Source organism: Desmodus rotundus, chromosome 3 (assembly GCF_022682495.2).
Source record: "Desmodus rotundus isolate HL8 chromosome 3, HLdesRot8A.1, whole genome shotgun sequence".
In the NCBI taxonomy this organism is placed as follows: Eukaryota; Metazoa; Chordata; class Mammalia; order Chiroptera; family Phyllostomidae; genus Desmodus; species Desmodus rotundus.
Window position 1 is genome coordinate 131,426,733 of NC_071389.1, and position 25,147 is coordinate 131,451,879.

The 25,147-nt window shown below is 37.6% G+C and overlaps 1 protein-coding gene across 3 annotated transcripts in view; it reads left to right on the plus strand.

The window, feature by feature from the left end:
• The window catches only part of ACSS3 (acyl-CoA synthetase short chain family member 3), a 159,918-nt gene that overhangs the window by 48,121 nt on the left and 86,650 nt on the right, over positions 1-25,147 (plus strand). The window contains exons 3-7 of one of the 3 annotated variants that reach the window (XM_024579713.4): positions 4,641-4,829; positions 9,249-9,383; positions 13,406-13,546; positions 24,150-24,230; positions 24,311-24,406. In XM_024579713.4, coding sequence (XP_024435481.2) covers positions 4,641-4,829; positions 9,249-9,383; positions 13,406-13,546; positions 24,150-24,230; positions 24,311-24,406 — 642 coding nt within the window. The remainder of the gene's footprint in view (positions 1-4,640; positions 4,830-9,248; positions 9,384-13,405; positions 13,547-24,149; positions 24,231-24,310; positions 24,407-25,147) is intronic. The other 2 variants (XM_045187309.3, XM_045187310.3) reach the window with 2 other exon arrangements.

Consider the following 25,147-nt stretch of genomic DNA (forward strand, 5'->3'; position numbering starts at 1 on the left):
CACATGAACACCTGTTGTTGCATTTTCTTATTTTATCATTACTATTTCTGTATGCTATTGTCCATGTAAGAAACATCTAGACCTGTGAGAATTTTTATGAGTTCATTTGAGTCAAACTGTTGACAGTCGCCAGGAAGCAGGATTTCAATGGATTGAGGAAACTCTGGAGAATGGCAGTTTCGCATCCTATTTTATGTATCAGAATCAAAGGAGAAGACGTAGGGGGTTACATGAATTTCACTGGTGGTGTATCAGGGAGGTGGGAGAAAGCAAAGTGGGGAAATCTCTGAGATTGGATAAAAAGTGAAATGAAGAGAAACATACTTCTTTTGCATTGGTGGGTGTAGGAAGATTAATAGCATTTACAGCACATAGAGATGGTATGTGGGGAACAAGATACCAATGAGGGGATTTGTGGTCTGCTGCTCTGGTGGGAGCTCGTGCCCTGAGGATCTGGAAAAAACGGGGATTACTCTGATGTTTCAAAGGAGAGTAGTCCTAGATGTACAAAGACCATAGACAGGCTCAGTGAAGGTAGAGACTGGCCTTTGTCAAGGAAGATATTGAGGAAATCACTATCCACCATGATTAACTTTTTGTCCGGTTTAGTGTGTGGACTCCACATTTCTTTGCTTTAAGGACCACGTGTTTCTTAGTTTTGCATCTGCAGACTTGACTTCAGTGTAGGACACAGAGCAGATACCGTATAAGAAACAGCCAATGACAGGACACTTCATGTATCTTTAGTGGGAAGGGGCAGACTTGCTGTATCTAAATGAATACGTACATTTGTTCTGTGTCTCCTGGTGGCCTTCACAGCTCGGTTGCCCTCGCTCTAGCAGAGCGGCCTGGCCTGGTCCTCACTGCGTGGGATTTGTGTTGTCTTTGATGTCAGAACAAAAACCAAATTTAGTGGTGTGTGCCAAATATAAAACTATTAAGTTGTTCATAAATTAAAACCCCATTTTAGGAAGATGCAAAGGTGAATATGAATTGGGTGAATTGCAGATGATTTAACTTCTTCAATTGAAAAACAATAAGTTGTACAAGATTGTGTTAAAATATTTTACCTTTAGAAAATAATAGAAATGATAAGTGTATACTGAGACATCTATGGTAAAATAAGTGTGTGTGTGTATAAAAATAATATCTATTTTCCTTATCTTGATAATTTTTCATCTGAAATACAATAAAAACAAAATGCACCTTTAAATAGTGATTATCAAATTGCCCTTTGTGTTGAAATTTCATAGCACTTTGAGTTATTATGAACTCTTAGGTGACTGGGATTTCCAGATTTTCCCTCTTAACACTCGTTGTTGCCTACACTTATCTTCAAAATGGTTATATTTGCATCTGAGACAAGACTATTAAGTGTTTTGCTCTGGGGCTCTCATTAACCAACTCTAGATTTAATATTATTAAGGAACATTTTTAATGAAACATTATTAAATATTTTAATGTTAAATCAATGTCCATTTATTTTTTTCTAGCTCTGAGCTAATGCTTTGTTTTTTATAAGCCTACTTATTAGAAATCTCATTGGAAACATTTTTCCCATACGTTTTCATACACACACACATACACACACACACGCACATATCTTAAATTTAAAAGTTACAATGGATAATTTTACTGGGGTGACATTTAGTCCTAAAAAGTACTACAAAATTTTCTCTATTGATCATATAAAACTCCTGTCTTTAGGTTTTCTGTGGTGTGGTTAGCAAAGTGTCAAAACCTTGAATAGCTGCTAGCCACAAGTTAACTAGGCCAAATGCCCGCCATCTAGTGGTTATGTAGTTCTAGTGCAGCCTAATTTGACAAGGTTGTCTTCAGGGCAATGGGTGAGAACTCAGATGCCTACAGGAGCCAAGCAGATAATAAAAACGGAAGAAGTGGGTGGCAGAAAAATAAATTATTGGCATATATCTCATTCTGTGGTTATGGAGCTATGGTGTAATCACATAACATAAACAGGACGTAGAGAAATTATTTTAAATGCAGAATGGAAAGGAAAATGCAAGCGGTGTGATAAATAGTCTCGGAATGGTGAGTTGTATGGCAAACTGAGCAGCCAATTACCAGGTTTAGTTGACAGTTGTCATGCAAGAACGCAAACCCAGTGTTGGGTGACCTTCCAATTTTTCAAGAGAAACTGGAAATCTGGATTTGCTTATGAAATAGTCTAATAATAATATATTGGATCATTTTTTAAAGGTATGATATGGGCCTACCTTAAATGCATTTTGGAGTGACATTTGGCCATTTTGAGATCTTTCTTCAAAAAAGAGCTGGAATTTGTTATTTTTATTTCAGAGGACAGAAGAAGTTTCTGCCATCTTTCAGCAGCATTGTGAAGTGGGACTGGAATATAAAGTTACTGAATTACTGCTTGCTTGGGTCTTGTTGAAGATATTTTAAATTCACCAACAGACACTACCAAGATGCTAAGGTTATAGATGTAAATAGGACAAACTCTTCTCTTTGATCACTCCCACTGCTGCATCTTAAACAGGGCCCACAGTAATGCAATCACAGATCACGGCCACTTTCTGCGGACATTGCACACTGAGATGTTTGGGTAAAACTTCCCAGTATTTATCTTGGTCCTGAGCTCCATATAGAATTTAAGTCCATAATTTATAATACTTTGGTGTATTTTCCTTGTATGTTTCTGCGGGGCAGCTTTGGGTTCTTAAAAAGCTCTAAATTATGGTTTGCAATATGGAGAAGAATAAAACACTGATAGTTAATTGTTACTTTCATTCACCAGTGTTCTTAACCTTGACCACATCTTTCCCCATCTGCACAGAGGAAGTGAATAAAAAGAAAAAGTAATAAGAATGGTCAGGATACAGGTCCTTTAAACTTGTTCAAAATAGGAGAGGCTGAGTGAAATGAAAGGAACCACAAATAGCCATGTGGCCCAATTCCTTCTCTCAGGCCTCCTCTGTTCATTATCTCGAACGGTCACATTTAAAGGCAACCCGTAGTCCTTCCAGTTGTCCACCCAATCCCGACAGGCCCTTTAGCTCTCTGACCTGACCTACCACAACTTTTTACTTGTTTTGTTTTTCTGTTTCATATCCCCTAGTTTCCCTGCTGTTCCCTTTCCCATCACATATGATACCCCTTACATCTTTGTACTGGTGTTCTCTCTGCTGGAAATAGTAGACTCACAGATACCTACTTATTCTTAAACTGCTACATGTCTTTGCCAAAACATCACCTTCTTAGTGAGGTCTACCCTATTTGTCCCATTGAGAATTATATTCCCTGTTCTTCCAATCTCCTCTATTTTGCTCTACTCAATAGCACTGATTACCTTAATCATGATGCATTATTTACTTATTATGCTTATTATAAGTATTTCTTCTGTTAAAACAAAAGCACTCTAAGGATAGAGACCTTTGTCTTATTTTGTTTACTGGTGTTTCAGAAAACAGTGTCTGGCATATACAGTACTCTATGTCTCTCTATATGTATTTTTAAAGATTTTATTTATTTAATTTTAGAAAGAGGGGAAGGATGGGAGAAAGAAAGGGATAGAAACATCAATATGAGAGAGAAACATTGATGAGTTGCTTCTCACACACCTCCAACCTGGGACCGAACCCACAACCTAGGCATGTGTCCTGACCAGGACCCAAACGCAGACCTTTCATTTTGCAGGACAATGCCCAACCAACTGAGCCACACCAAAATGAATGAAGGTTAATTTCTTGTCACCTAGGTCTGGGCATGGTTCCCACAGCTTGTTATAATTGCCCATGGAAAGGTTTCTTGCAATAAATTATATCATGTGTGGGCTTATGATCTATTCTGTCTTTATTACTAGCAATTGAAAAAACACATTTAGAGAATAAAGACATTTGTATGTTTGGTCTCTAAAATATGTTAAAAGTAAAAAGAGGGTGGTGACTTTGTATATGTATACTAATATGTATAAAAGACTATAAAGAAAAAATTATTGGCTTACAGCAGTAGAAAGGGCAAAGAACACAAAGTCAAAAGAATTGTGATGATTTCTTGGCCACACCAGTTTCTAGCTCTCTCACCTCTGGTTAGCTGTTTATTATCTCTGCATTTAAATTACCATGTCTTTAAAATAGGATAATGATAATAATAGACTCTGTCTTTTTACCTTATAAGTGTATAACATGTTTTCTCTTTCATAATACATACCTGTTCAACAATTAACCCAATATATATCTAAATCTATAATCACTTTATTTTTCTGTTCGTGTACCAGCCAGATTTGCCCTTTCGAATAAAAGCTCCACAGGGACATGTCTGTTTTTCAGTGTTGTGTTGCCTGCTCTAAACACAACATATGACATGTAATAGTTGCTCAGTAAATATGTTGTTAAATAGGTAAGTCAGCAAATTTAAGCCATGAAGTTTAAAAGGTATAATAACAGTAAACTGGTTTGTAGTCAATTGTTAAAATACAGATGTCTATTATTATTGTCACTGTCCAAACCTTATCATCACCATCATCATCATCGTCCTCATCAAATATATGGTACTGAAGCTTCTTTAATTTACTGCCAAGAGAGTGATCATCTTCTTGCATTACTGACCTACCTTTTTGTGGAATAGCATGGGAAACATTTTGCTGATCTTGTTTGTTACAGGTCTCTAAGCTGGCTGGTGTTTTGGTCAAGCATGGTGTCAAGAAAGGTGACACTGTGGTTATCTACATGCCCATGATCCCACAGGCCATATACACCATGCTGGCATGCGCAAGGATAGGAGCCATCCACAGTCTCATATTTGGGGGATTTGCATCTAAAGAGCTAAGTAGCCGCATTGATCATGCAAAGGTAAGGCTTTATTTGGAGAAATCAAGCAGTAGCTCTGTCTAGTGCAGCCATATCTGCAGATGAGTCATCCAGGAGTGGTCTGTACTCATTAGACCCTGTTCGAACAGGATCCTCAACGCTTACTTTTTCTTTGGCATATATCTATTAACCAAGATTTTATTTTAGAGTCCTATGTGAACGACATCTTTCTAGGTACTGTGAGGAATATAAAATATAAGTTAGTTTGCCATATATTGGATGTATAAGACAAGTGAAATGACTAATAACTAATTTATTTATTCAACATATATTTTTAAGCTCCCACTATGTGCCTGCTCCCATTATCAGAACAGGATAGTAAATGATACCAATTGGATGGTTGGGGCACATAGCTAGTTTTATAGTCTACATTCTTCCAGGAATGGTGCAAGAGCGCGGAGGTTAAGAGAGGGTGTCGGTGGGGAGTGGGGTTACATGTTTAAATGGGGTGATAAAATAACAACCTTGATGTGGCTGTAATGAAACATCATTGAGACGTGGAATTTAAAACACTTAAACACAGTGCCTGGCATGGAGGACCCATTAAAAAAAAAGGTTAGCTACTATGATTCTACGAAGTTAGAGCAGGGATCAGCACACCTTTTTTCTGTATATTAACGGGTAATAAATATTTTAGGCATTGTGGGTAATGTGGTTGCTGTTTCAGCTACTCAGCTGTGCTGCAGTAGCACGAAAGCAGCCTGAGAAGCTACCTGAACTAAGGTCATGGCAGTGTCGCAGCAGAACCACGCAGAACCGTGCTGTGGGCAGGGTGTGGCTCTCGGCCAGTTTGCATACCCCCTGATCTGGAGGAAGGAGAGATTTATTTTAGTTGAGTGGCCAAAGAAAACTTCCCAAAGGGTGTGACATTTGAGTTAGATCTTAGCTAAAATTCAGCTAGTTGAAGAGAATGATGTCAGGAGACCCAAAAGGAGAGAAAACCAGTGTTAAGTCTCACATTAGAGGTAGGAATGAATAAAATTCATTTGGAGGCCAGTGAATAGACTGATGTGACTGAAGAGGGACGGAAGATGGGCTTGCAAAGGCAGTTTAGTCTGAGCTGGATCCTGTGGACCTTGGCCAGTTAGCTTTTGAGCAGATGAGTTTCACGTTTTAAGCAATGTGAAGAGGAGGCAAGTCTTTCAATATGGGGTCAGTGGGGCAGAAGGAATAGAACCTTTGGTAGGCGGTCTGTTTGTGAAGCAATGGGTGATGTGCAGGAGAGTAATAGTAGTAGGAAGATGAAGGAAGGAAGCTTGTTATAAGACTAAGAGATGATTGACCTTTAGAATTTTATAAGCCCAACATGAGACATTCTCAACAATGAAGGGAACTAATATATATTGAAGGTCCCCTGAATGCTAGGCATGACGTAATGTTTGCATGTCTGACTTCATTTGGCATAGATCGCTAATTAGAACTACGAGTAGAAGCTGGTTTGTAGACTAACTGCTTGGATCTGGGTTTTTTCCCCCTCTCTTTTAAACATGTTGAGTTAGGACATGTGAAGGGAAATCTTGGGGGAAGTATCAGCAGTCATTGACCCGTGGCTCAGTGGGCAGTTGGAACTTCTCTGAGGAAGTTATAGACTCGTGTTTTTTACCTCCAGAAGTCAAAACACCATTTGGGTAAAGGTAGGAGGTGTATTATTTCCTTTTTGTAAAATTTTATGTGATGTGGGGAAATTAAGATATATAAAAATAAGTATAAAACTTATGCTGTGAATTTTTTTGAAGACTCAGTGCATTTGCCCATTTCATGATGGGTGATTTATGTGCACACCTGCCCACACCATGCTGAATTTTCAGCAGTTTTTGACCAAAAACAGCATGACCTCATGCCCTATTCACCTTTCCTATTCAGCTGATCTCACCCCGAGTGATTTTTTATTTTTGTTTTGTTTCCCTGCATGAAAAATGTCCTCAAAGGGAAATGTTTTGCCCCTGTGGAAGAGGTGAAACAAAAAATGACAAAAGCTCTAAAAGACATTAAAATGGACAAGTTCAAAAACTGTTCTGAGTGGTGGAAGAAAATGTCTCAATAGGAGTGTTGCATCAAATAGAGAATACCACAAAGGTGAATGAAATTTAAATGTGTAATAATAAATACACATTTTATCATAAATAAATTCCAGGGTTTTTTTGAGTCCCTCCTTGTACTTAAAGAGAAGATTCGAGGAGGCTGCTCAAGAGTTGCCTCGGCCTCTTGGAAAGAAAGTCACAGAGGCAGAGGAAGTGAGCCAGCTGGGCTGCATGGTCTCAGGGAAGTTACAGAGGCAAAAGAAAGGCCCTTGGAGATGGGTTTAGTGGGTTAGCTCTGGACAAGCTGCCACTGCCTGCCACTCCCCTGGATGCAAGTCTCAGGAGGACCCTGAGAGAGTAGGAAAAAGAATGCAAAGATACACACCTGAAGAAAGAAGTCATGGGCATGCTTAAGAGAGAGCACACACAGGGTCCTTTATCCTAAGGGTTTTTATCTGTTTTCTAAAGGTGGGAATTTTAGGGGAGGTCTTAGGAGGGGATCTCAATAGAATATTCATCAGTTTTTCAGGTGTATTCTTTATTATGCTGATGCATCAAAATGAGCATTTAGGTCATTTTCTGGTTAGTTTCACATTCAAAGAATGTCACCAAAGAAGGACTGGGACTGTGCAGTCTTCCCCTGCAGGGTCCGGAATGTGTACAACCGCGGTTTATTGTCTGGCTGTAAGTTGCTCGGCCAGTTTGTTCAGGTATTTGTGTCAGTTTCCCCACTCTGCTTGCCAAGGCACTTTCCTAGCTTCTTCCTATCCTGCCTCAAAACCTCCATTAAAAGGCTAATAGGAATGTGAAAAGGAACTATTTTTGTAATGGAAGAGTCTAATTTTGACTTTATTAAATTATTCAGGTTTTGATATATTCTGTATGTTTTTAGTTTGATATGTAACTTTTATTTATTCAGTCTTATGGAATGCTACTTAGAGTTACTTTTATAAGTATTACAGATATTAAAATGTGAATTATATTCAAATGTGTGACCTTTAAAAATGTAATAAAAGGAAATAAGCCTTACTTTTTTTCTTTCTTTTTTTCCTTTTAAATGGCAGCTTGTTAGAGCAGAAAGAGAAAGTTTCTATAATCAGAACAATGGGCCTTTCTCTCATTCCGCCACTTGTAACCTGGGCAGGCTTTGTAACTGCGCTGAGCCTCAGCTCCATGAATATTAAACGATATTCAGAAAGCAGGAAGTACTGTATATGCATATATTTGGCATAATATGAACCTTCCCTAGATGAAATGTATTGTAACCAGAAGTCAGAATTGAGGAATAGATGCACTATCTCGGATTGATTATTTCTCTCCTGAATAATTTAGGATGTTTGCTTTGCTTTGGATTTCTTGGTGAAGAAATAGTGTACTTAAAGGAATGATTACATATTTGTTTCTGCAAATTAATGAAAATTTTGGTTCAGCTCCACTAATATTTATAAGACCTTATGATCTGACAAGCATTATGTCAGGCCTAAGAGACACAGAGGTGAATGGCATCAGGTTTGGCATTGCAGAGCTCCCTGTGCAGTGGTGGGGATGGAGGAACACTGAGCGTGGTCAGGCATCGGAGGCTTGCCCAGAGTATACTGACTGAGGAAGGGACATTAACCCTGACTTCTTTGGCCCCTTTCCAGGATGTCTTTTGGCTACATCTGTGTACATCTTGAATAACTAACAAGTTGTCAGATAAAGAACAGTGCCAAGTGTGTCTTAACGACAGAGGCAGGTTTAGGCTTTGTGGGGCTGAAAACTTAAATCATTTGGGTGCCCTTTTCAGAAAAATATGGCAGAATTACAAATATTTGGTGAAAATGAATATATATTTGGAATGAAAAAAAGAATTTGGAATGAAAGTAAAGGAATTATTGGAGATTCGGGTTCCTTCCTTCTGTGGTCTCTGGGCATTTAAGTGGAAATGTTTACATTAAAAAAAACCTTAAAAATGCTTCTTGAGAGCAACCAGCCTGCCGGCGCGCCCCCTTCCCCCACCCCGCAAGGAAATGGTCCAACCTCCGCAGCAGGCAACTGTTCTGGGGCCTCTGCCAGTGAGGGTTCCCTAGCTTTCATTCCACTGGTTCATGGCAAAACTACTGGCTTAATGAACTCTTTGGAAAGTACTGTTTGGCTGCTCATACCTATTAGCCAAAAGCATGTTGACATGTAATTTTGAACAGGTAAGTGAGATTTATGTGGAAGTGGTTAGGTTTATAACACTTAAAAAGGGCTTATTGGTTTTCGGGTCATTTATTCAATAGAGAACAGAATTATTCAGACATTTCTTTAGAAGTGTTGAAGTCCTTGCCAGCACCTGAACTACTATGATTACCTTAATTAGGATTGTTAAGCTTTCTCAATTTTTTTTTTATTGTAGCCCAAGGTGGTTGTTACAGCATCATTTGGCATTGAACCTGGAAAGAAAGTAGAATACATACCACTTCTAGAAGAAGCACTGAGAATAGGACAACACAAACCAGATAAAGTTCTCATTTATAATCGTCCAAACATGGTAATCTGAATATTGAATTTGGTTCTTGCTTATAGTGATGTGCTAAGGATGACTCTGGTTTTCACCATTTAACATAAACCCTTGATTTATGAGCCATTAAATATACTTCCTGAATGTCACTACTTTGGGCAAAAAAAGATATTAGATATGAATGATATTTTCTCTCTTTATGAAAAAACTAGCTTGAAATAAAAAGACCAACCCACAACTTTGGCCGGGTGGCTCAGTCGGTGGGAACATCGATTCCCGGTCAGGATGCACACCTAGGATGCTGGTGTGGTCCTGGTGGGGGCGCCTGTTGGGGGCAACTGATCGGTGTTGCTCCCTCACATCCACGTTTCTCTCTCTCTCTCTCAAATCAGTAAGTATATCCTCAGGTGAGGAGTAAAAAAAAAAAAGATTGAAAAAATAGCCATAGTATCAATGAATTGATTCTCTGTATAGTCTATTGTGATATCATTTATTAATTTACATTATAACAGTAATAATAGTACTAGCAAACACTTACTACCAATGTGTGATTCTTAGGACACTCTACTAGTGAATCATTCTAAACAAGAGAAGGGTTTTCAAGGAACATGGATGAAGGGCCCATGGACCCAAAGGGGCATAGGATCAAGGTTGGGAGGTAGGGATGGGTGGGGAGGGGGAAAGTGGTGGTGGGAAAATGGAGACAACTGTACTTGAACAGCAATAAAAAAAAAATCTTCCAGATAACCCTGTGCTCTAGGTGATAGATAGCATAAATCTAATGAACAAAAACAAACAAACAAAAAAACTTGCCCAGCTAATAAGTGTCAGGGTCGTGATCTGAATGCATGAACTTTGGCCATCTGCTTAATCCCTAAGTGGTCCAGTCTTGTGGACAAGTGTGATTAATTTGAATGTAAAATATCTTTTAAAAACTTTAGTAAAGATATTTAGTTCAGAAATAAAAACTACGTTTAGGAAAGCAAAATTTGAATACTCTAAACAGATATAGTGTTCTGTGATCCATGAAGGAAGAAAAAGCAGCATGTTGCATCAATAGATACATTTTACAATTGCATTTCCTAGTAAATTGGACCTAATGGTCACCTTCTTCCAGCATTCAAGCAAGTATCCAGGTATTTTTATAGTAGGACCAGCTTGGGTTTCTTGCTGATTAAAACTTTTTACAGAAGAAAAGTTATAGAGTGGGAATAATCATGTATAATTTTGTGGAACTCTTGAGAGCTTATCTGCAGAAAATGCTTAAATGACAAGATATAAAAATAGAGAGCATACAACTATGTCATTTTGATTACCACCTAGCAATTCCCATTACCACATTAAATTCCCATGTAAAGTTTTAGTAGACTCTGGTTCACGAACTACTGCACTTACTGATCTTAATACTCTTCCTGTCTCAAAGAAGAATTTTAAGTTTATTTCAGATGACCTCAGGCATATTTTTAAAAAGGTCTGTTGCTATTAAACCAGGGACTGCAAAGTGAACAGTAAGGAAGGCTTTGGGGACAGAAGGTTATAGGAGGGTAAGAACACACACACACACAAAAGAGTTTTTGTGTATGTGTGTGCTATTCACCCAAGTATGAATGCATGTAGAATTTATAAAGAACTTACGCCATGCCCAATGCTAAGTACTTTCAAATACTTCTTATTTAATTCTCTTAAACCCATAAAGTAACTGCTATTACTGGCCCTACATTGTGGATAAAGAAATTGAGTCATGGAGAAATCATAACCCAAAGTCACATCTAGTAAGTGGTGGAGTCAAGACTTGAACTCCAGCTAAATGCCTTTTCTTTTCTTTTATTTTTTTATTTATTTTTATTGTTATTCAATTACAATTGTATGCCTTTTCTCCCCATCCCTCCACCCCACCCCCGGTGAACCCACCTCCCCCCCCCCCTCCACCCTCCCCCTTGGATTTTTCCATTGTGTCCTTTATAGTAGTTCCTGTAATCCCCTTTTCACCAACATATTTCCTTTACTTGATAGCACACTGGCTATGGATATGAATGTTCCTATTCAGATTTTTCTAATGCAAATCTCTTCTCTTTCCTCTTAATAGGTAGCGATCCACTATCCCTCTCCCCTTCCCATATAAAACTGGCTCACTTTCTCTCCCTCTCCCTTTTTATTAAGAGCCTCCCTTCTATTTTTGACTTATCTTTATTTTGGATGAGGGTTTTGAATATCTCTTGTCCTTCATATTAGTACCGCTGTTCAGGCAGTAATTAAGTCCAGTGGACTGGCTTTGCTTTGACTTTAGAGAAAAACAAATTGAAGCTTAGTGTAGTCTTTTATTAACCAGATTTGCATTTTTGCCAGCAAAAGCCTGGCAGGCACTCCTAAGCTTCAGGGAGGCAATGACAAATCAAAGGAATAGCACATCAGCCAACTCCAGTGCTGTCCCAATTACTGCCTTTTAAGAATAACAACTAGGCAAGACTTATCTATACAAGTAAGTGTATATATGTAAAAGCTAATGTTGAACTTTTCCCTTTCTTCCTTTCATCAAATCTTCTTTACACACGGCTGTATTTCTTAGCCTGAAGAATAACCATTCATTCAAGTCTTCATTTCATTTGATCTATAATTATTTTTGTGATGACTCAATTGACATTTTTAATTGTGTAGTGTGATGATTTTTTATAGGTCTGTAATACTGATGCCAAAGCCTTGACAATTTGAAATTAGTTATGTCTGTCTAATGCATAAAAAATAAATGAAAATATGCAATTTGGTCACAGTAACTATTTTCATTTATCTCAGTGTCATATCTAGGGTTTATCAAAGTATGAGGCTGGAGGTGCCTGAAACCTCACCTTTATGGAAGTAGATTCAGACCGTTATCTGTTAATATGTATATTCACATAGGTATTGTGTTTGTGATGTCATATTGAAGTGGTAATTTGTAAATGTATGCACTTAAAAATATGACCATTTTTCATAACACTGACCAATACATTAAGGAGCCTGGAAAAGAGAAATGGTCTGGTGTTTCTAAATCTCTCAGAGTCTCTGGACTTAGCTTCACCTTGATGAATGAATGGTTACCTGTACTCTCAGGTGATGGATCATCCTAACGTTCACTGAGGAGTGTGTAATCTTGCCTTGTGCCTACACTAACAAGTTCACCAACTGTAAGCTTCCTGATGTGTCGTCTTGAGCTTAGTTATCATTGCAGAAAATAACTAGACATGTACTGACTCTTAACTCTACTTAAATAGATGTATCTCTCCAGTAGAGCAATTTTCCGTAAGCTGCTTACTTACTCTTCACTTCCCTGACCTATTTCACTAGCAAGTTGTAAAAAGGTCTGTCTACCTTCTTTTAAGGTGCATCTGTCTAACGCATGACTCTATTATCATAAAGTTTACAGTGCAGATCTTGGTTCTAGGAACAAGAAGAAAACAAACATTTCTACTATATTAATCAATGACCTAGCTCGAGGAAAACTTGCATAGCATTTTAGATATGTCACATACTCTCATTAATTTTCAAAATTGATTTTTCTTCTTGAAAAAACAAAGGTAGATTTCTCCTTCACCCCTGAAAATGATTTACTATTCTCTTATTTGGAAAGATGGCCACAATTTTACTCCCAAAATCCCCTGTATAAAGAGAAATTTTAATCGGTTAGTTGACATTTGATTATAAAGATGATCGTTCCAAAGTAAAAGAAATTGGTTATGAAAAATAGAAATTAGTTTATAAAGTTAATAGTTTACATACCTTTATGAAGACATGAACCACTGTTAGGTAAGCTCTGACGACCGATGAAAGCATGACTCTATCACATTGGGTTTCTTAAGGATAGCCCTAGATTTGAATAAAACATGTCCTTTTGTCAGTTTAGTTGAAGCCAACATCGACTGTTAGACTTTTTTATGAACATTTTTCTGAGATATTTATAAATCTGATATTTAGTGCTATAGAGATAGCCTAGATTTTAAGTCCGATGCTCAGCCTAATGTTGTTCTTTGCGTTTAATCTCCTTTATTCAGTGCACATTCCTCTGTTTTGCTCTCTAGGAGACAGTTCCTTTGGCTCCAGGTCGCGACCTTGATTGGGATGAAGAGATGGCAAAAGCACAGTCACATGATTGCGTTCCTGTTCTTTCAGAACATCCACTGTATATTCTCTACACATCTGGAACAACAGGGCTGCCAAAGGTATTCACTCTCTCAGTGATAAGCATACGGTGGCGGGTTTCTTTTGCGCTGACAATGTTTGGTTACTGACTGACAGTGCCTGCAGATTATACTCTGAGGTATAGACTTGGGTACTTTATATCTAAAAAAGTGCTGTGTTTAAATATAGAAGAATATTAAGTATATTTAAGGTCAAGGGCTTTGCCCCAATTTCTTTCAAAATCTTCATATATATCGGCAATATGCAATTGCTTAAGTATTAAAATTAATATACCTTTGACCAAATATCAATTCATTTAATAAAATGTTATAAAACTATATCTTAAGTGAAATATTTTTTAATATTGAGGCCTAACTTTCATACACTGTGGGATTGATTTTTGATCTAGGGTAATTCAATTCTTTGTTATGAACGCAAGTTTGAGAACTGGTCTAGACAGTTTCCACAGCAAGCAATTTACCCTCATATTGAGCTCTTTGATTTGCAGCACTGAAGACACTCAGGATCTTACACTCTGCTTACCGTGAAACGTGTTTTCACAAAACAAAGTAAAAAGCATCAATATTTATGGAGGTGCCAAATAACAAACAAATTCCACTTTTGCCTGCTATCTCCAAATAATACTGTTTCTTCATATAATTTCACAAAGACCTGCAATATTGTCTTCCTGTTCATCTTTATTCAAGTGTTCAATATTCATCAAACCACAGAATTTTAGTGGGCGAAGGGACTGTCACAGTCACTCACAGCCTAGAGGGCAGTGACCTCTTTATTAATATTAGATCTCTGTAGCATCAGAGTTCTGAAAACATAATCAGTTAATCATTTTTTAAAAGGAGGAAAATTAAGATGTCCTTTAGGACACTTACTGACTTGGAGGAAACAAACAGCACTTGGTAGGGGAGTATAATCTTGCAAGACCCTGTTTTATGACATGTTAGTCTACCATGGTGTCTACTGTGCTTTGAGTATAGCGGGTGCTCATAAATTTCTGTTGACTGCATAAATAAATAAATAAATAAATAAATGCCTGTACATAGGCTGTTTGCGTCATTGTACAATCAAAGCCTCATGATTTGATGAAAAAACAACTTTAGTCATCCGAAAAATAAATATTGGTTATACCGAAAACTCTTAAGGCTTGTTCAAGTGACCCCAGTGAGCTGCTGCACGTAATCCTTACCCTCTACTCTTCACAATTCTGCATCATCCACCAGCCACATACAGTCCAGCTGAACACTTGGCCATAAAATAAAAGCAAGTTTTGATCTAGTATAAAAGTATCAACATGAGAAGAAAACCTTGGCCCTGAAAACATAGTATAACCCACCAAAAGAAAAAAAAAGTCATTTTAGCTCCTTAAAAGCCTGAAGGAACCTTATAAAAGCATTTGTAACATCACAAGATTTTCATTCACTCTACAGTTCACTCTGGCCTGGGGGGGAATCTCTGCAGAAGGGTCAGAACAGCTTGTCAGAAACGCAAAACTGACCCAGCCAGTGTCGTAGAAAGAAAATAAAATAGTATAGACAGCATTGAATCTAAAAAAGTGGTGATTCCAAGTGAGGAAATACTCTAGCTATTCCAGGTTTTCTCTTAGTCACGAGTTTCTCTCCTACAGTCCTAAATGCTCAAAATGAAGATTATTTGAAGTTTTAATTGTTCTTGTTTTCTCCTATTGTACCATACTGAAGATCATCTATTTCAGTAGATTGGAGAAGGCTTTGTTTGGAGTCACATTGAATTTAGCTCAATATACATTCATTGAGTGTTCATTCTGTGCTAAAAGAGATAAAAATATTAGTAGAACACAATCCCTTCAGTCTATTTGGGTTGACACACACATGCCCCCCCCCCAGATAATGCAAAATAGGCTGTGACCTTGCTCTAAGAGGGCAAAGCCATTTCTCTCGAGGAAAAGATGAGATTCAATGGTATCTGAAGTATTAAATTCAATTAACTCATCAAATATTACTGAGCACACAAATATGTGGCTCTATTTTTAGAAGTTTTTCTCTATAGCTGGGACTCAGGCACTAAACAAAAGGGTTTTGTAATATGTGATGTTTTATGAAGAAAAGTAAAGCAGTGTCCGGAGGCAGAGTGATGGGAGGAGCGGGGGTGCAGCTCTACCATGGAAAGCTCGATGAGGTGATGCTGGAAGGATTAGTAGAACTTCTTCGGAGCGGGACATCACAGGGAGGAGGGCATCCCAGGCAGCAGGGGTCAGCATAGCACAGGTGCCAGTGTGTGAAGGAGCTTCCAGGGTGGCTAATATGCTGCAAGGCAAGAAGAAATGGCTAGATGTATAGACAAGAGCCAAACTTACAATTTAACTAGGAAGTTTTGGTCCATATTCTGTATGTAGGGAATGGAGGGCATGAATACTTTTTAAGCAAGAGAAAAAAATATGAAGGAAAGTAACCCCTGCACCACTTTATTGGAAATATAAACACATTTAAACAATGGAGGCAAGAATATTTCAGGTTGTTTGATTAGTTTAGGACTGAGGACAGCAAACTTGATAGAGAGGAATCAAATTTGGTCCGAGGATAAGAGCAAGGTAAGGGAGGAGTCCAAGACTTTGAACCTGAGAACATGGGAGAATATTTGAATATTTACTGAAATAGAAACACAGGAGAAAGGGTTAGGGCTGGGTTAATGGAGAGTGTTTGAACATGTTGAGTATAACATGTCTTGGGGATATTAACAGGGCGATGCCTCCTACTAGTCAGTAGTTGGAGGTGAAGATCTGGGTCCAAGAAGCACCCCTGGTTTTATAGCTGGAGCCCTGTGGTCATCAGTGTGGGGGACGGGGTTTACACTATGGGAGTAGGTAGCTTTTTGCAGAGGAGGACATGTGGAATGGCAAGAGAAAATAATCGTCTCTCAAGATCCCTCAGAAATACTGCGCTCATCCCTATAGTGGACTTTAGAATTTCAATTGCCTCAGAATGATACCCTGCCAACAAACCCGTATGACACATATTTTATCCTACCTTCTACATACTAGTTTTTATTCACCGTCTTCTTCACCTTGCATGTTCTTTGAGGTCTTAGAATATGTTTTCATATATCTTTGACTCCACTATGTCACTAACCTTAAAATTGGGCCATGGACAATCCTCAGAGTATTTGTTAAATGATCTCTTACTTCTCCAGTTAGCTCCCAGCATCCTCTTTATTCAGAAGATCCTCACTTCAGTTTTGGTAAGTATAATCAGGCTTAATGGGATCTGAAAATTTAGTATTGCGATTCCCAGAAGAGAAGTATGGGAAAGATGAGTATGTATTCATTTATGAAGCATTTAAATATAAATTTTACATCATCATATAGGTTGTTTTCTCAATCTTTAAATCTTCATGAAGAAAAATACTGTTAGTCCATAAAAATATAATGCTTAGAAATACTCATTTTTCATAGGCAGATATAAGACACACATAAGGCGATCTTTTCTTTGGTTAGAATTTGCAGACATATTTAGAGCAGACTTACATCTCTGCATCTGCCAACCCTGGATTGGTCAGGTTGCTGTCTGACAGGTTAATCTGTTAGCTGCTGCAAATATTCCGGCCCCCGCAGCGGAGCTGCTTCGCGTGCATCTGTCTTGTTGTGGGCTTCCACCGCGCTTGGTTTGGGCGCCAGCCTTCAAGATACTTCACAGCGCTTCCTGACAGAAGAATCCCTCCCCTGGCTGGGGTGTCCTTTGGGCAGGGGAGATTTAGTGACGGGCATGTTTATCTTCTTCCCGCTTAATATCGTGGAGAGAGAGTGAAACCCACCCACTCTTGAAAAAGAAAAAAGAAATTAAGTGTCAAAGGAAAACAGGGGAAAAGAAACCAAAAGGAAAAGATTGAAAGGAAGGCATGACAGGAAGGTGTAGATAAGGCCTTTGTCCTGATGCGCATTTACACGATTTATGTCACTTACCCCTGCACTCAGGTGACTTAGTCACATTCCTTACCCAAGGGGAAAAAATAAATAAAAGAAGGCCAAATAAAAAGAGCAATGTTTTTTTTATCTGTGTTACAGTTTTTGCCGTTAAAATGCTGGACTTGCTACACTTTTGCCCCTTATCTCACAGTCGTTCAGATCAATAAAAATTTACACGGCTGCTGAAGTATCCTCTGTAGAGGCAGCAGCAGAGCTTGAAGCCAAAGATGTTATGTTTGATAAAATATCCTAAGTGGAACCATTCCATTTCTACTAATATGATTCACTAAGTTCTACAAGCTTCAAAGGTTTCTCCTGAACAAAGAAGAGTATTTTTAAAAAGAATATTTTTCAAACATGTGCTTATTCACTTAATTGTTCATTTAACCTGTCAACAATTGTTGACAGTGCTGAAGAGACAAAGGCGTTCTCTTCACAGCACCGAAGTGGCGGAGACGCACCCAATACTAGGTTGGGCTGTCATGCTTGGAGGAGGTGGGCAGTCCCGGGGCCATGGGAGAGGACGGACACGGTTACCATGGGATCCTGCACAGTGTCCAGGAGAGAGAGGACGGAGACGGTTACCATGGGATCCTGCACAGTGTCAAGAAGAGAGGGCACTTTCACAATGTTGTTAAGGGTTTGTGTGAGGAGATAGGAGCTAACCAAGTTCAGAAGAGGGGTTGGGGCGGGGACTCATTCTAGGAAGAGGGAATCAGTCTGTCAAGCCATTGTTAAGACTAGAATATTGTCTACGTGTTGGACCTCTTAAGTTACCAGAACCAACTCACTGACTTCTCAACTCACTGACTTCAACTGTCACTTAGTGATGGATTTTTTTTCTTCTTCAGACAAAATATTTATTTCTTCTTTCTTCTTAAATTTTTTTCTCAACTTGTCAGCCTGAAATGCATATGTATATGAAACATACAGATATATAAATATACATAAGTAAAAACATTTATAAATGCACACATGCAGAGACAGATAAGCATATCCACATATATGTATGTGAATAAATATATATCATGTATATAAATATGTATTATGTCTAGGATAAGCCTTCATCATAGAGTTGGATGACAGAGGAGCTCAATTTAAGAAGCATAATGTTTTGTCACACACTCCAAACTTCTCTTGCCTGAGTATTTCAAAATTTGCCTTTCATATGTTTTAAATTTTTTGTTATTCAATTACAGTTCTATGCCTTTCATATTTTTATAGATCAATCTAAAAAGCATTTTTAGGATAAAGAATTCCAAACTCATCACACATGTCAGTCTTACTTCCTCTTTTGCAACCCATTTTGCTCATATTGTTCTAACTGTGTTTATTTTAAGTTGTGGTAACCAAAACTGAACATCACACTTGAAAAGGACCTGTTTTCTGTTTCACTTTAATGGCCCCATTTATGATTGTTTGCGGCTTTCCCTGCCCTCAAAGACAGCTCATTAAGCTGGATGTCATAAAGAGCCATCTGTGATGACTCTTTCCTGTTCCTGGGTAATTAGTGATCAGCCTTTAATTTTATTTGTACAAATTGAAATTTTAAAAAATACCCTTATATGTTAAAAGGGGATTTTTGGTCTTGCTCTTTTTTTTTTTTTGAGTGCCTTCACAATGTCTCCTTTCCTATTTCTGAGGTAGAATTCACTTTTATGTATGATTTATTTGTGGGACGGAGTGTGATTCCCACCTAGATGTCTTTGCAGCTCTCCAGAAGACTTTAAGTATAATGGCTGATTCCACAAGAGCAAGACAGTACATTGACAGGTTACAGGGCTTTTCTGAGAATTTTTCAGGTCATCTAATGTCTTTACTTTTAAGGTAGATATAGTGTGAGTATATAAAAAAAATAATAACAGATTCAAAAGATGAAAATGCAGTATGCTTGTGTTTTAGAGTAAGCATTGGTATTGAATGAGGATTTTTACTTCATAATCAAGTTTTAAATATATTTTAAGATACCATATTTAGTTTCTGATTAATTTGGTGTACTTATAATGATATTGTAAAGTATGATTTATGTGTTTTCAGAGGCTGGATAAGGTTTCTCATTTGCATTTTAATTATCATTACTTGGAAAATAGGATTATAAACAAGAAACAAAAAATGATTTACTTTTAGTCACATATTAATATTAATGTTATAATAAATAAGCCCTTTTAAAACATAATCTATTAGTTTTTTTACTTTCACTTTCTTATAAAAGATCTACATGGAGAATGTGAAATGATGCAGTTCTTTTTTCTGCACCATATCAAATACTTAGAAAATTAGTCACTATCATCCAAATACTTTGAAGACAATACCAAATTTCAGATCTAGAGCCCAGATTAATGAATGGTGAAATGATGCTTTATGGAAATTTTTATACTCATTCTTTAAAAAAAGTAAAAATAAGTGGGTATCAAAGATTGATGAAAACAGATATTATGGAGTTTTTCTTATCTTTAGCTCCATTTTAATTGTTTTTAATGAACTTCCGGCCAACATGGAGGCATAGGTAGATATTTTGCCTCTTTGCACAACCAAAAGAAGGACAACAACAAATTTAAAAATGAAAATTAACCAGAACTGCCAGAAAATTGAACTGTATGGAAGTCCAACAACCAAGCAGTTAAACAAAAAACATTCATCCATACTCGTAGGAGGGGTGGAGATGGGCAGCCGGGGTGGAGAGGACTTGCAGCAAGTCCATGGCTAGCGGACTGGGTGGTCCCACATTTGCATGTGGATAAACTGAGAGCAACTGGGGAGTGAGACAGACCGAGCAACCCAGGGTTCCAGTGCAGGAAATAAAGCCTCAAAACCTCTGACTGGTAAAACGTGTGTGGGTTGAGGCAGCAGAAGAAACTCCCAGCCTCACAGGAGAGACCCACAGGGTCCTTGAATGTACACAAAACCACCCACCTGGAATCAGCACCAGAAAGGCCCAATTTGCTTATGGGTAGTGGGGGAAGTGACTGAAATCAGGCAAGAGCTGAGCAAGCAGCATTGTTCCCTTTGGACCTCTCCTGCACATACAGCACCACAAAGCAGCAATATAGCTTGCTCTGCCCTGGTGAATACCTAAGGCTATGACCCTTACAACATAACAGGTGCACCAAAACAAAGAAATATGGCTCAAATGGAAAAACAAAGCTCCAAAAATAGAACTAAGTGATGAAGAGATAGCCAACCTATCAGATACAGAGTTATAAGCACTGGTAATCAGGATGCTCACAGAAATGGTTGAGTATGGTTGCAAAATAGAGGAAAGAGTGAAGACTATGCAAAGTCAAATAAAGGAAAATGTACAGGGAACCAACAGTGAGGGGAAGGAAACTGGGACTCAAATCAATGGTTCGGAGCAGAAGGAAGAAAGAAACATTCAACCAGAACAGAATGAAGAAACAAGAATTTTTTTAAAATGAGGAGAGGATTAGGAACATGTGGGACAACTTTAAATGTTCCAACATCTGAATCATATGGGTGCCAGAAGAAGAGGGAGAGCAAGGAATTAAAAACTTATTTGAAAAAATAATGAAGGAAAATTTCCCTAAAATGGCAAAGGAAATAGACTTCCAGGAAGCTCAGAGAGTCCCAAAGAATTTGGACCCAAGGAAGCACACACCAAGGCACATCATAATTACATTACTCATGATTACAGATAAGGAGAGAATCTTAAAAAGAGCAAGAGGAAAGGAGAGAGTTACCTACAAAGGAGTTCCCATAAGACTGTCAGCTGATTTCTCAAAAGAAACCTTGCAGGCAAGAAGGGGCTGGAAAGAAGTATTTGAAGTCATGAAAGGCAAAGACCTACATCCAAGATGACTCTATCCAGCAACACTATCATTCAGAATGGAAGGGCAGAAAAAGTACTTCCCAGACAAGGTCAAGTTAAAGGAGTTCATCATCACCAAGCCCTTATTATATGAAATGGTAAAGGGACTTATCTAAGAAAAAGAAGAAGATCAAAACTATGGACAGTACAATGACAACAAACTCACAACTATCAAGAACCGAACATAAAAAACAAAAACAAAAATGAACTAAGCAAACAATTGGAACAGGAACAGAGTCACAGAAATGGAGATCACATGGGGGGTTATTGGTGAGGAGGGGGAGAATAGGGAAAAAGTTACAGGGAATAAGAAACATAAATGGTAGGTACAAAATAGATTGGGGGAGGGTAAGAATAGTATGGGAAATGTAGAAGCCAAAGAACTTGTATGTATGACCCATGGACATGAACTATGGTGGGGGAATGATGGTGGTAAGGGGGGTACAGGGTGGAAGGGAAATAAAGGGGAGAAAAAAAATGGGACAACTGTAATAGCATAATCAATAAAATATATTAAAATAGTTGTTTTAATGAGAATCTTTGATGTTATCCTTAATTATGTTTACATTTCTGCCGTTTGGGTAGTATTAGCACAAGGAAAAATAAAAAATCAATAATTGTTAGAACTAAGGAAATAATCTTGTTAATAAGATTTAAAATTTTAGCCTTTATAATTTTAAATCCTTTTCTATGCATGGTTTTATTTTTAAACCTCAATTTTTGAGGGTCAAATGAATTTAAATTCTACCACTTTACAGAGAGAGTAGCATTGCTAAATATACTTTAACAGAGTATCTTTACCTCTATTTACCTCTTCACTTGAGAGGTAAATAGAAATTTGGTAACCTATCCTTTAAATTATCTTCGAATTTTTACAAATGAATTGCTACTTATGTTCTCCCCAGCCTGTAATTCCTTTCTATCACTTTCTATTAATTTACCTTATATTCTGTACCACATAATCTAACATTTGACCCTGTTATAATAATAGTTTGAATTATTGATAAAAATGAACACTAAATTCAGGGACAGGAGGTGGAAAGAAAAATTCTAAAACGACTTGAGTGAAATTGTTACTGACATTATCACTGTCTGTCATAATATATGGATAGCAAATGAAAGAAAAAGTCTAGTGTCTACAAGTTGATCAATAGCATATTCATCAAGGTATTAAATCATAGGAAAAGACCTTCTCAATAGCACGAAGAAATTAGCCAAGTACATGAAAGATAATACAGAATATACTAGGAAAAAGCCACCCCATTTACATGGAAAGATGCGTGTGTGAAACTTACTGGCAGCAGGTTCATTTCTACTACTCCCAACGGGATCAAGAGAGCCAGCTGCATTCTAACTATGTCATACAACCCGGAAAGTAGCTGTCAAATGCCAACAAAGCTGTGTGGGATATTTGCTAGAGACCAGGTGTTGCTGCTGGTAGATAAAATGTGTTCTGCAGTTTGGTACCTATGTTTTATTAGTGGTACCTGAGGAGAGAAGAAATTTTAGTAACTAACAGAAAGTCAATTTCTTCTTTATTCCACTGATTGTGTATGTTACACTTGCAGAACTATGCCAAAGAAGCACAACTAGTAGCGCATTTATTCACTAGGGCCGTGTTTGCCCTTTTAGGTAAAATTATTTTCTGCACAGAGTAATTATAATTTCTCTATTAAAATAACGCTTCAAAATACATTTGAGTGACATATTGAATATTTCATAGCAAGAATTCACCTTCCTCCTTTAAGTATTCACATCAAGTCTTTTTGAGCCAATGATGATTAATGTTTATAGTGAAACAATAAAAAAATTAATTATTACATTTACCATCAGTTCTTATTTATCATTACTTTTGCCCAGTTTTCAAGTATGAATCTTGCATTAAAGTTGAATGCGTTCAGTGCTGTAGATAGCTGCTAGAAGCTGATTCATGGAAGCTGAGGTAATATGATGTAACAATTCCTACTTTTTTTTAATCTTCACCCAAGGATACGCTTATTGATTTTAGAGGGTGAGGAAGGGGGAGAGAGAGAGAAAGAGAGAGAAACACTGAAACATCAATGTGAGAGAGAAACATTAATCTGTTGCCTCCCACACACACCCTGACCAGAGGTTGAATCGAATCTGCAACCTACATACATGCCTTGACCGGGAATCGAACCCCCAACATTTTGGTGTTTGGGACAATGCCCCAACAAACTGAGCCACCCAGCCATGGCAGCAATCCCTACTTTTGCCCAAGATGTAATGTAAGGCCAATCTGTCAGCCTTAGATCCAACTCATCAGGACTGATTCCTCAGGGTTCCATAATTCATCGTTGAAGAGTTGCTCAGCTCAGATACTGTGTGAGCGTGACCCCCAGTGCAGCATTGTAGTGAGGCTTCAGCTAGAATATGACTTTGTTTCTCCTAAGCATCCTAATATGTAAAAATATTAAGGAATAGACAACCTTATGTTAGTCTGTATTTTAGCACACAGCTACCTTTGACCCTTCTATGTACTTAATTTTGGGCTTCCATTTTTGTTCTGGAAATATGTCTGAAAATGTAATGTTAATTTATGTTACCACTGGAACAAATTTTTATTGTATGTGGTTCTGTAAAATCATAAGTATTCTATCGAAGGTCAAGAATGATCTGTGAGAATGGGTTCTGTAAGTGGATTGAGGTGGACAACTTATTCTGTGTTTATTCTTGGAGAAGCCAAAGACATAATGATTCTGATATAATTATATAAAAGTAATGTGTAGCTGATGAAATATAAAATACTTTAAACAGAAACATTTTTATGTAGACAGTTGGAAGACAGAGAATCTCCCAACACGTTGTTTAATGACTTTAGCATTCCTTTCCTCTCCCATAGGGTGTGGTTAGGCCCACTGGGGGATACGCTGTAATGCTGAACTGGACGATGTCTTCTATATATGGACTTAAACCTGGAGAGGTAATCATGGCTGTAAACCCACTTTGCATGACGTTTCTCTGATTGAGATGTGTGCATTTTAGTATCCTCTTCTCTTTCAGGTGTGGTGGGCAGCTTCCGACTTAGGCTGGGTGGTTGGACACTCCTATATCTGTTACGGACCTCTTCTTCATGGGAACACAACAGTTTTATATGAGGTAATAACATAAAATTAATACAGCATATAAATAATAGTTATTTAACTGAAACGTTGTGGGAAGTAGTGCTGAGTAAGAATAGAAAAATTAGAGTGGGAGCAAGGGACATTTTAATATCTGTTTCTTTTTCCAGTTAAAAATGTGATTTCAAAAGAGAAAGGAATATATAGAAAATAACAGCCAGCTAATTAAATTTGTTGAACATGCCATAAAAATTATATTCTGAAAAACATATACTAAAAGTTTGATGTCTATCCGTAACAGATTTGTAGAAAATATCATATTGATACTGATTTTAGAATCTTAAAAAGGAAATACTTAATCATAAAACAACATAGATTCACCTTTTTGTGTTCTTACAGAATTAATGAGTTTCCAAATGCATGCTGTGTGGGGTTTAGCTAGATGTTTTTGGTGGTTTCTGATGATGGTATATGTATAGGGAAGAGAATCATAGGCTGATTAAAGTCTCCCAGGAATAACATTTCTGTGTGTGTACTAGAAGTTTTGCGCATGTGCTCATTCTGTTTAATTTTATCAATGCCTTGTATAAATACTTAAAACATATACCTATCAGAGTTGTAGGAGGCCAAAATCTTAGAGGGACAGGAAAACAGTAGTTTACCAAATCAATACTGAAAATGAAATTGTACTTTTGGTACAAAAAGCACAAGATAGGAAAATATGAAAATCTTTAATCTCATTTTTATGTTAAAAAGAATTGCAGAAATGAAGTGTGGG